This window comes from Pelodiscus sinensis, chromosome 14, assembly GCF_049634645.1.
Source record: "Pelodiscus sinensis isolate JC-2024 chromosome 14, ASM4963464v1, whole genome shotgun sequence".
Lineage (NCBI taxonomy): Eukaryota > Metazoa > Chordata > Testudines > Trionychidae > Pelodiscus > Pelodiscus sinensis.
Genome location: NC_134724.1, coordinates 20,630,485 through 20,643,033, shown reverse-complemented (window position 1 = coordinate 20,643,033; position 12,549 = coordinate 20,630,485). Strand labels below are relative to the sequence as shown.

At 47.0% G+C, this 12,549-nt stretch overlaps 1 protein-coding gene across 1 annotated transcript in view; it reads right to left on the bottom strand.

Moving 5' to 3' along the window:
* Positions 1-11,280, bottom strand: part of SLC27A2 (solute carrier family 27 member 2) — a 31,211-nt gene extending 19,931 nt beyond the window's left edge. Inside the window, exons 1-3 of the mRNA XM_075897149.1 lie at positions 10,661-11,280; positions 2,750-2,959; positions 1,036-1,194 (exon numbers count right to left, since the gene is read on the bottom strand). Of these exons, the coding sequence (XP_075753264.1) occupies positions 1,036-1,194; positions 2,750-2,959; positions 10,661-11,138 (847 nt within the window). The 5' untranslated portion in view covers positions 11,139-11,280. The remainder of the gene's footprint in view (positions 1-1,035; positions 1,195-2,749; positions 2,960-10,660) is intronic.
* Positions 11,281-12,549: the final 1,269 nt, after the last annotated feature.

Here is a 12,549-nt window from a genome sequence, read left to right as displayed (position 1 = left end):
GTCTCATAAAACAAGCTTTTGGCCCATGCATAGGAACTTGTATTATTTGTATGCATTCTCTGGAATGCTTTTGCCCTTAGAATAAATGTACTTTGCTTGGTGAGGGCTGGTTGGTAACTGGTATACAGGATGTCCCAGATTTACAAACAGGTTGTGTTCCAAAAGTTAATTTATTAGCTGATTGTTTGGAACTCAGAACACATTTTCCCATAGAAACAAAGTGGTTTAAATGGTGTCCCATAGAAACAAAGTGGTTTAAATGCCTGAAATACTGTACTGTAAAAGCTTGTAGCCTCTGAGAAACGGTATCTTTTTCAGGCTAGATCTTGCAGAAAGAAATCATGAAGAAATCTCAGTGAAGTGCAGCAAAAGTGTATCAGATCGTCGACACACTAGTCAACTAGTTGCTTCCCCCCCTCCCTTGCTGCCTCTATGAGAAAGAGGCAGCAAGGGGGTCCAGGGAGGAGGTACTGGGGGGAGCCAGCTTAAAAGCTGGTTCCCCCCTAGCTCCATGGGAGGAGCCAGGGGCACAGTGGTGGCTTTCCACCTTTGAAATGAACAAGAGTCCCCACTGGGGCTGCCCTTGAAATGGAGCCTGGCGGGAGACCCATTTCAATCTTTGAAATACACACAAGCCCCTGCTGGGGCTCTTGTACATTTCAAAGGCAGAACGCCGCACAGCACTTCCACCTCTGAATTGCAGCAATAGCCCAGTGGGCTCTTGCTACATTTCAAAAAGGAAGCACTCTTATCAACCAATCAAATAGACGATGGAAATTCCATCGACTATTCGATTAGTTGATTAATCTAATTTAACATCCCTAGTGTAAACCCCAAGTCTGGAGGACGGATGATGCAATTCTCCATTCAAGACAGGTGATGACTAGGAAGCCTTCAAGGGAGGCCAGGAGTATGGTCAAAATTGCAGTTAACCCTGAAACTCATGACACTCCCATGTAGGGCTGGAAAGCTGGCTCTGGGTATGAATTTTGCTGTGGGCGCAGTCACTCATTTATATTGTAAGATGCACTGTACCTTGCATGATGCATCCATGAAATCCAACCATGAGGCCAGCACTGTGATACAGTGGCAGGGCATTATACACAATGTCCTCCGAGGTCACGCCACTTGTAAACAATATGCCACAAGCTAACAAAATGCGATGGTGGTTAATCACTGCAGCCTTTGGAAGACCTAGGTTAAGAAAATAGAAAAAGGTGTGTTCTTTCATATGATTGGTACACCTACTGTGCAAGGTGATTCAGACTGACATCCTTTAGCACAGGATTGGGTGAAGGGGACACTATATCCTCAGAAAAAGGAGAGGCTAGAAGTTAATCAAGTATACGCAGGAACTGAAGAAAAATAGTCAAATGAAAAAGAGTTCCATTCATTTACATAATCTGAAGGGTGACAAATTTTATAAGGGGTTGTATACAATTGGTGGAAGTCCAAATACTTAGATGACTTAACTTGAATGCCTGCTATTAATTGAAGATATTTTCTATATATTTGAGAGAGTTTGTGCATCTGTCTGTGAATCCATTTGTTCAACAACTTCTCCTAAACCGTAAGAGCTAAGTCCACCAAATTTGGTATTCAGCTTCCTCTTATCATAATTTGAAGCAAGGTCAGTGTTTCTTTGTGCCAGGACAATGGATGCACCTGGAATTCGATTGTTTCTGATAAAATGGAAAAACAGGGGCCAGATACACTATATAATGACCACAGGGGGGCAGCATGGGGCAGAGATGGGAACCGGGATAGCTATAACCTGATTGGGTCAGCAGGGACCAGGGGTGGGGAAAGGACAGCTATCTACTACATATTCAGAGAGTTCTGTCTGTTGTGTGTCTATCTGTCCCCCAGCTGGTGTACCCCTTCCCCAGCTATGCTTGCTGCAGCTGCCATAAACAGGCACTTCTCACCTGCTCCCAAGCTTCTGTGGCAAGAGAGGGGTGGGGTTGTCCTCTCTCTCCAGGGCAGCTGCACATTGACCCCCTCATCTCCAGCCCCACCCCAAAACAAATGAAAAAAAATAAAATGTAATGAGTTAATTCGAGCAATGCTGGGTAACTCTTCTAGCAGTAATCACAAAGAAACTTGAAACAATAATCAATAGGACATGATAATACCTGGATGCAAAATATACAGAAATTCCACAGTAAGTTATGCTGTTGGAGGAGTTGCACTGTATGTGAAAGAAAGCTTAAAATCAAATATAGTACAGTTTGCTTCATTTAAGATATAGTTTGATGCACATAAAACTTGCAAAAAAGTTTAAATTTGAAAGTGCTCATAACAATTAATGGGCATCATCAACTTGAAATGTAAAGTACAACAAAAAGCAGTTAATAGTAGCATCTAGGATTATATGTATTTCTGAGTCCCCTCTGCCAATTTTGAAGATTTTACAGTCACATTTGTCTATTTTTTCTAAATGTTCTTCTCCCACTACTGATGTGTTAGATGATCCTCACAAACAAGGACAACCAACTGCACAAAAGTGCTTTCAAATGCCCAAAGTAAAGAAAAAGCAGAGAAAAACATATTTTCTCTAAGCACTTTCTTTTCCAGAAATCTTGGGTTTACTTGTTCCAATTTAGGTTAAAAAAATCAGATAGAAATGTGATTTTGAAGATGATTTGCAAGAATTACTAAGCAGAAAAATATAAAATTAAACTTTCATTCCAATAATTTCTTCCCCACCAGAAATGTAATGTTTGTCGGATAGCCCCATTTACACTACCTGTAGTCCCAGAAGTATAAATATACATGGCAGGTGTTTTAGAAGTGACATGTGATCTCCAAGATGGTGGAGTTGGCTCATCTGAAACTGATTCTATTTTGTCAAGGAAGCTGTCAACTCCTTCTGTATCAGATGTCCTGCTTAGGTAGAAGACTCGCACGTTTTCTTCTTTCAGGGTTGACAATATTTCTTCAACAGCTGCTTTCAATCCTTACAGAGCAAAGAAAACAGAAAATCATTCCAAGAAAAATGTTGAGTTGCTGAATTTGTGCCCCAAGTTTTGCCTTGAGAGATTGTGTATTTAATTGCCCTCAGCAATGATTCATGCCTATGACAGTTCAGTGTCTGACAAAAGAGCTGAGGCCATGGCTACACTACAGTGGCTACAGTGACACAGCTACAAGGCTGCAGAGGTGCTGTAGGACAAACACTTTCTATATCAACAGAAGTGGTTTTTGCCTTGATGTGGATAATCCACCTATTCAAGAGGCCTCGCTGCTACAGTGAAGGATAGATCATAAATGAGACATTCCCTATCACCAGGCCAGATTAAGGTTATGAGGGGCATAAGGCTAGTGGGAAGGGCTTAAGTATGAATTACATAGTACAAATAATTATGAAATCATCAAACATATATTTATATACATAATTACATAAGATTTATACACATAATCACAATAGATTACATTTATTACACTCTCAATACACTCACAATTTTTCCCACTTCAGCTGTGGCAAAGTCATTAATGATGTCATCATAGGTCAAAGATCTCAGTGCTCAAGAGGGACAAAGCACTGAAATGTTCTTGAGCCATGGTGGATCAGAGGCCATTTTTTACCCTGGTTATATGTTTGATAAGACTCTGGGCCCTGTGTGGGGACTTTGGCTACCATCAGGTGGCTTTTGGTTAATGTGGGAGCGAGAGAAGTAGGGGGATCTACTTCAGTGTCTTGTCTGTAGCCAGTACCCTAAATGTATTTCTTCTGTATTCATTAGCTCTTCCACAATTAGAATAACAGAAATCATAGGAATGGAAGGGACCTCTAGAGGTCATCTAGTCCAGTCCCCTGCACTTTCAGCTTTTGAATGAATCTGACAAAACAGAGACACCCCTGTTGTGTTCTCTGCCCCTCTTACCAAAAAGACTTCATTGAAAATCAACATCTCAGAAGAACCATCAGGTTTGGATGTGGTTTGTTTACTAGGCTGGTGTAGAATGAGGGATCAAGCAGACTTCAGACAGGCCTTGTTTCTCTCAAATGCTTTGTGCCTCCCTGTTCCTGGGGCTGACTCAACCATCAGTAGAGGTTAGCTCACCTTTGAGAGGTATGGGCCTTGCAAGAACCAGGGAGTAAGGATGTCCTGGACACACTTCCTCCTGCCTGCAGGCCTCTGATCCTTGTGGTGAGGGAGGAATATGGTACTGGCCTGGTCAGCTCTGTGTCTGCTGAGTAGGATTCGTGCTGAGGGTGCTCCCCAGGGAACCTTACAACCTCTTTGCCCCCACATGCCAGAGAAAAAAATGGAAAAAATGGCTGCCTCAGGATGCTGAGTTTCCTTCTTTGAGGGAATCACTATTCTGGGCAGAGTTCCCTCACCAGGCCAACGTACCTCTTATACTCACCCATCCTGTTTGCAAGGGTGAATTTCACTATACTTCATGTATAGCAGCATGTTTACAATTTTTCACTTGCTCTATTAGAAAAATAAGATGATCTATTTTTGCTGGTGGAGTTACCAGTGTCTTGGCTGGTTCATTGTAACTCCAAGTCCTTTAAACAGTGAACGGCTATGTGAGTGAAACAGAAAAGGGACCTACATTTTTGTAATGTTGGGTGGAATCTGACAAGCACACTGCAAGGCCAACAAAAAGACCTTTCAATTCATGGGTGTGGCAATTCCCCTCAATTCCCTGTGAATTAGCAAATTCAGGTAGCTTAACATGGACCCTCAGCAGCCATTGCACTCAAGCAGTTACTGCTTCAGGCTTCCGTTCTCAAAACTGCTTGAAGCAGGGGGCAGATGAGGAGAAAGCACAGATCCATGTTGTAGAAAGAATAATTGATAGGACTGAAATCAAACTGTAAAGCTCACTTACAAATACAACAGGGAAAATTCAAGCCATGAACAAACTGGGCTTGATTTACTCACATAAACACTCTCTATGAAGTCAAGTCAATAGTAGTTTTGTGGGAATAAGGGAAGGAGAATTTGGCTCCAGATGCTATCACAAATGCTTATGTGTAGAGAGACACAAATCGTCTGCTCACCTGGTGTGAACTGTCCTAGTTCCATTGACTTCAATGGATGGCTTCAGTGCTGCTCTTGAGTGTCAACCAGCATCAGGATGAGGGGCAGAACTTAATTCCTAAGGAGCTACATTGACTTGCACCAGCTGAGAATCTGGCCCTCCATGTCTAGCATGTTTTATAGTGTGAAATACATTTTAAATGTCAGAAAAAAACCCAACACACTATCCTGTTTGATGTTTATAGTTAACTTACACAGTGCTTTACATTTCATATTACTAAAACAGACAAAACATGAGAGATTACTTATATAAGGTAGTGCCAATATAAATGAGTCAATATTCTCTGTAGGAGGCTGACTCAATATCCCAGGGACATTTCTCTTCACTTAAAGGTCCTAATTTGTACACAAGCCATTTCTCAGATGTTCATGTAATTTGCCAGAGTTCTTTCATTTGCAAGAGTCCTTCCCCCATTCATGAAATGTTGCAAAGCTGGCCGTGTGCATGTTTCTTGTGTAAAAGTGCCATCAAAATTGCTAGAATGGTTCCTAATATGCAATCTACTGTTGGCGTCAGCAACCCAACTTGCTGTCTCCCAAAACAAACAGATCTGCCTTTCACTTTGAATTGCTCCCCTGGGGTGAAAAACTGCTATTATTAGAACCAATATTTCTAGCGTGGTTGCCAGTCAATGCTCTTGTGAATGGTGTTTATAATGATACTGTCCCCTCCTTTGGAACAAAAGCTGCCCCCATATCTGGCGGATCTTAGGCCCATCCATGTGGAGACTTAATACCTCTGCCACAAGTGGAGCTCCCAGCAACACCCCTAGTTTTCTGCCAGCAACACTCTATTGCAGCTGAATTGCCAAGGACACGCCCCTAGGCCTCCTCTGGTCCTCAGGCAGGGAAACTAAAAATGTTTACTATGGCTTCAGGCTGTATTCAGTTTTTTGGACATCTTCTGCAGGACTGTAAGGAGAACTATGCACATTCAGGTGGCTTGTCTCTCCTGTTCCTGCCCACCCTCACTCTACTTCAGCCGTGACCAACCCACAGGTTGAGCCTCATGCGGCTCTTGGCCCCCAAAAGTGTGGCTCATGAAGCCGCTCCTGCACCCACAAACGGCCCCACCCATCCCTGGCTTCCCTGTGCTTACTGGGTCAGAGCTGAGGAGTTTTAAAAATGGTGCTCAAGATGGTGGCCATCTTAAAGTGGTAGCCTCCTTTAAAAAAATTAAAAAAAAAAATTTTTGTTTTTGCCCAACTATTCTGTTCTGGGGGGGGGGGGATTTTTTTTTTTTTTTTGGCTTGACAATTCTGGTGCAGCTCTTCACATTTTTTCTGCTGCTGTTTTGGCTCTCTTTGTTAAATGGGTTGGCCACCCCTGCTCTCCCTATTTGTTCTACACAGACCTTGGGCTGCATGGAGAATTGGGTTTGGTGGCAGGAAGGGGAATCTGAACCTCCATTCTCCATGAAAGGTTTAATTTAGAACCTTTCCACATTTAGATCTAATGAGCCATAGTCTGGCACCCAACATATGTAAACACAATACACTCTACTCCTGTTTATAGCTGAATCAATATACTCCTTTGCAGAAATCTGTTCAAAGTATCCTTGCAAATAAATAACAATAGTCACCCTGACCCAGGGTAGCACAAAAATGCAGAGTAAAGGTCAAAATTCAAATCAGGGAAGAAAAAGTAAATGTGTAATAGAGGGGAAATCTGTCTTTTTGTCTTCTCCTTATATTATTTTAACGGCCAGAAGTGTCTACTATAGCTAAGGGTGGAAAAATTATTTCATTAATAACTATTTTCAACCATTCATCTTCAATTTTTTTTTCTCATTTTGGGATGAAATATTCTTTGTTTGGTCTCTCCCCAAAGCTGAATACTTTTTGGAAAAGTATATTTTCTTGTTCTAAACACTAGCTTTTCCTCATGGTGTAAACTTAAAAATTGGTTACTTTTGAAAGTTCAAATACAGTATGGAATTCATTCCCACTAAGGTTTAGTTTGTGTGCTATACTCGGAAAGGTTTGTTTTTAGCTCATAAAATTTAGGAACATTTAAACATCTGCATAGAAAAGGACCTTTCCCTGCAAATATTAGTGCACATATTCTATCTTCATACATGTGAGTAGTCTCATTGATATCATGTTTGCAAAAGTTGGCAGAAATGGGGCTAGACTAAAGAGAGGCAGTGTAACCAAGTGGATAAAGCAGTGGATCTGTGACACATAGTACCTGGCTTCTATTGCTGGCTCAGCTAATGACCTGCTAGGTTACCATGGGAAGCCACCTCATTGTGCTGTGCCTCTGTTTTCCTATTTATAAAAAGGGACTTATGACTGTTACTTCCAAGGTAAAGTGCACTGAGATCTACTGACAAAAAGCTCTCTGTAAGAGTTCAGTATTATTGGTAGTTAACAGGCACTAGTTAGCTAATGCTCCATTATCTAATGACCTTGTTTATCAGTTTTTCCATTTTGTTTTTTTCTTTTTTTAAGTATAAACATGTAACAAAGTCTTTATGGGATCAGGGTCTTATAATGCAGCTAAAAAAATCTCAGACTAGTTTCAGTCCACCTGTAACAAAAGAGCAATGATTTCCCCATTATTTAAACTATCTAGGTATCCTTGACATTAATTTTTTTATTTGAACCTGTAAACTGTTCACTCTATTGCAAATTAATTCATTAATTTGTAGTAATAAAGGTTATTTTATTTCTTGCATTGCACAGATCAAAAAGGAAAGCTTTTTAGATGTTACTGTTTAGTAGAGAAAGCCCTGTTACCTAAGTAAAGTATCTTTTTCTGGTGTGTTCCCCTTATTATACACATTGGATATGAAAATTAGGGCTGTCAATTGATCTGCGTTAACACCTGCGATTAACGCAGTCCAGGATTAACGTGTTAATTGCAGGCGTTAATGCTGCACTGCCCCCTTGAAATGCTGTTTTGGTGTTTTGGACTCCAGCTGATCCTCAGCTCCTAGTGTGCTGCCCCTTTAAAGGTGCTTTGCAACATGGAGCTGGGAATCAGCTGGAGTCCCCAGGTGATGCCAGACTCCTAATGCATTGCCCCTTGGAAATGCCTCTGCAGTGCTTCCAAGGGGCAGCACTGCATGGAGCCCGGGGTCAGCTGGGGACTCCAGCTGATCCCGTGCTCCATGCAGCGCTGCCCTGTTGACTGCGGTGTTTCAAAGGGGAGGTGCATGCGACTAATCATGTTTAAATTTTTTAATGGCTTGACAGCCCTAATGAAAATACATTGTCAATGGCTACGTCTAGACTGGCCATAAATTCCGGAAAAGGGATGCAAATCAGGTAAGTCAGCATAGGGAAATCCTTTGAAGTAGGAATAAGAGATCCTCCGGAAAAGGGCTTTATTCCGGAGGATCGCGCCACTCTAGACGCTTTTTTTCCGGCTTTTCCCCAAGTCGGAAAAAAAGCGGTGGACATGTTTATTTAAATCCCGCGGGGGATATTTAAATCCCCCGCGGATTTCCCTATGCTGACTTACCTGATTTGCATCCCTTTTCCGGAATTTGTGGCCAGTCTAGACGTAGCCAATGAGTTGAGAACATTCATAGATTCTAAGGCTAGAAGGCACCACTGTGAGCATCTACTTTGACCTCTTGTCTCTCACACCAGGGCCATCCCTAGAGAGTTGCGGGGCCCTGGGCAACCACCCACCTCAGTATCCAAGGCATGGAACCAGGGACGACCCCTCCACTGCAGGCTGTGCCCTGCCCAACCTCTGCTCCATCTCCACCCACCTCTTCCTGCCTCTGCTTTGCCCTTTCTTGTACCTCCCCTCCCCCAGCGGTGTGAGCAGTGGGATTACCTGAGAGGCCTGGCATGGGGCTGATGGACCATCCAGCCTGCTCCACTCTGCTCTCCCACCCATCTCCCGCCCTGCTGCCCTCCTTGCCACAAACCCCCAGCCCTGGCCCCAGCCTGCTGCAGGGCTCGGAGAAGCAGACTGGGGCTGGGGCGCTCTGTTTCCTGCCAATGCAGAGAAGTGGAGCACAGCAGGCTGAGAGATGGGTGGAGCGGAGTGGAACAGGCTGCCAGGTTGCTCCAGTTCCTGCTGCCATGGTGAGTGCAGGGGGTGTGTGATCCCTGCTACTGCCCCCTGCTGGTCTCTCCCCCAGGCTGCCTTGGGTCACTGGCTAGTATGAGAGACTATCACATCCATATCTCAAAAAGCACATGTATGTTTCAGTGCAACATCCCAGGCTTAGCTATTTGACAAAACCCTTCCGCACTATGGCACAGATCCTGCAATTCTATTTCATCTAGATACTGCCCCACTTTGCCCACTTGGAGCCCCTCTAATGTTCATGGGGCTACGTGCAGGGGGAACACCTAGACAGGGTCAATTTCAGGATTAAAGTTTAAGGCCCTAAATTTGATGTTAATAGGGGTACTCACAGAGAGTAAAGTTAATCATGCACATGGGTAGGACTAGGGCCTCACTGATTGTATCTTGTATGTCAGCACTTGCTACGTATTGGCATAATCCATCCCCACCCCCAGAAAAAAACCCCTTGTGGCCAAGGCATCTCCTTTGCCAGGCCTCCCCAAAGCAGTGGGAGCAGAGTTGAAACAGGGCAGCCAATAACCCTTACAGAAGACTCAGTTTACTAATTCACTGACTTTTGATCCAGTTACCTTTGTCCTGCACCAACCTCCTGTTTCTTCACTGTTTGTTGTTCCAAATTACAGAAGCTGGAGAGACCAACTCTTCACAATGAAGTTGTAGCAGAAAGCACTGTAAATGTTAAAGGAACAACCCTCCTCCTCCAGCCACTCACCACCCCTTGGGACTGTCCCCCTTTCTGGGGTACCTCCCACCTCCTGGGGACCAGTGTGTCCATCCATGTTTTCCATCCATGTGCAGAATAAATGTTTTGTGTGCATCAAGCATGTGCACCACCAACAGAAACAAAAAAGCCAGCTGTGGGTGCCCTGCTAACCAGCTAGGTGGCATGTGAATCTTTCCTGAGCAACTTCACAAGCACCCAGCTTACAGGCAACACTGCTGGGGATTGTCCCATATCCTGGGCTACCCTCATCTCCACTTCTGGGTTAAGGCTGTCCCTGGGGGACTGTCCCCTACTCAGGGCCGGACCAAGCTATTCCGGAACCCTGGGCAGACAGTTTAATTGCGCCCCAGGTTGGGGGAGGGTGCATGTGCGGCCCCACCCCCACCCGGCATGTGGGGGAGGGCACATGGAGCTGGCGGTGGCAGGACGCATGTGCCCAGCCCAGCCCAGCCCAGCAGCCCAGCCCAGCCGCTGCAGGATGGCCGCTGGGAGCTGCTGCAGCCCGCGATCTGGGAGCCGGGCACACAGCGCCTGATGGCAGCTATAAGGGGCATTGTGCGTCCCTTACAGCTGCCATCAGGTGCCCCCCCATAGGTTGGAGCCCCGGGCAGCTGCACGGCTAGCCCATGCCTTAATCCGGCCTTGCCCCTACTCCCCACTCAGAAAGCTGCAGGGCAGGTGAGCTCCCTGCCTGAGCAGATATGGATGAGCAGAATGTGTGGCCCTATGGGTGGGCGGCTGGGGCCAGCCACGCCCCTTATCGCCCCACCGCGGGCAGCTGCGGGCTGAGCCACCTGTCAGCCTAGGCGCTGGAGGGTCTCACCTGGGGCTGCCAGCAGCACCTTGGCCCCGCTGCAGCGGAAGCAGTGCAGCAAGGACTGGGCCCTGATGTTGCTGTTGAGGCAGGCCATGGCGCAGCCCAGCTTGGCCAAGCCCAGCCAGATCCAGAGGTAGGCAGGCTCGTTGCCCATGAAGAGGGCGAGGCAGTCCCCTGGCTGTAGCCCGGCCTGTTCGCGCAGCGCCCGGGCTACCTGGCTGCTCCGCTTGTCCACCTGCTCGTACGTGTGCGTCTCCTCTTCGAACAGCACAAAGGGCTTGCGCGGCGCCTGGCGCGCCCGCTGCAAAAACACCTCCAGGATGCTGTGCACCGGGTCCCGCGCCGCGTAGCTGCGCGTCCGTCGCGACACCCGGGCCAACTTGAGGAAGAAGCAGAGGTCGCGGAAGAAGTAGGGGCAGGAGAGGTTCATGAGCAGCGGCAGGAGCAGCAGCGGCAGGAGCGCGGAGTAGAGCCAGGAGAACATGGTCCGGGCCGGCTAGTGCCTAGCTCAGGGGACGCGGGGCGCACGGAGCGCGCTAGGCTGGCGGAACGCGGCGCGGCGCCCGCTGCTCGGCTCCCGGCTGGCCAGGGGCGGGCTCAGTCGCTCCTCCCCAGCGGTGCCCCAGCGGGGGTGGGGTCAGAGGGAGCAGGGGCGGGGGCAGGAGTCGTCTCCGGGAGGAGTCAGGTACCGGCCCCCTGGGGCTGGTGGCAGCGGAGCCAGCGCCTCGGTTTGCCAAAGCGGGGCGTGGGGAGAGCTCGGGAAAGCGCCTTTGCTGGAGCGGGAGAGCCCTTTGCCCCCGCTGGCCAGCGCGCTGTGGGGATACCAACTCCCCCTCCCCTCAACCAGCGTGTTCCCGGGCTCCGGCTCGCCTACCGAGCGGCACCTCGCTCCCCGCAACCGCAGTGGCAGGCCAGGGGCCTGGGGAGTGAGGGGGTCTCAGAGAAAGCAGGAGGGGCAGTAGCAGCCCCGAGTTCCTCTCCGATTTCCCTGGGAGAACAGGGCCCCACCCGGTTACAGATGCCTTGCGGCAGGGACGGGCGGTGGAGTGGGCACCTCTCACACCACTCCCCTGGCACCAGTGCGCACAGGCAGGGGCAGCCCTAGACTAGCTGCCAGCAACTCGTGCCCTAGGCAAACCATGCAATCGGGGCCACCACTTCCAAACCCTCAATGATATTGCACCACTATTTGGCGCCCCATTTAACTTGGTGCCCTAGGTGACCGCCTAGTTCACCTATATGGATAGGCCATCCCTGTGCACAGGACAAGAACGCTTAGTTCCCATGGATGGAAACAGCGGTCTGTCTGATTTCAGTGGTGATAATGGCATTGTGTGGTACAGCGGGCAGCCGCTTCTCTGGCCCACTGAGCCGAGTCCCAAAGTTTGGGGGATTATGGCCGCGGTCAAACTGATTTCTCTTCAGGGCAAATGCTGCTTTCCCTTTTCAAGTATCAAAGGGGTAGCTGTGTTAGTCTGTAACTTTAAAAACAACCAGTACTTCTGTCGCACCTTAAGAGTTCATGATGGGATATAGATATTTGTTTATCTAAGATGCTACAGGACCACTGCTTAGTTTCCTTTTCAAGTGTAGGTATAGCTATCCGGAGTGACACCCCACCCAGCACACAGGTGCACAGTATGGAATGAACCAACTCACAAAGAGACCTGAGCTCCCATCTTGCTTCCACTGATATCTCTAGCAATTTCCCATGACCTAAAGGGAAAGGGGACTGGAGACTTAATATAAATCTCTTCTGAAATTTGTGGAAAAACTCACAAATCAGGTAAAAATATGGGTTCCTCGTATTTCATCATCAAGGGCAAAGCATAAGTACTGACCCTTGAAGAAATGACAGTGAAAATAAGGCCCATGGGAAATTCTAGGCAGACAAT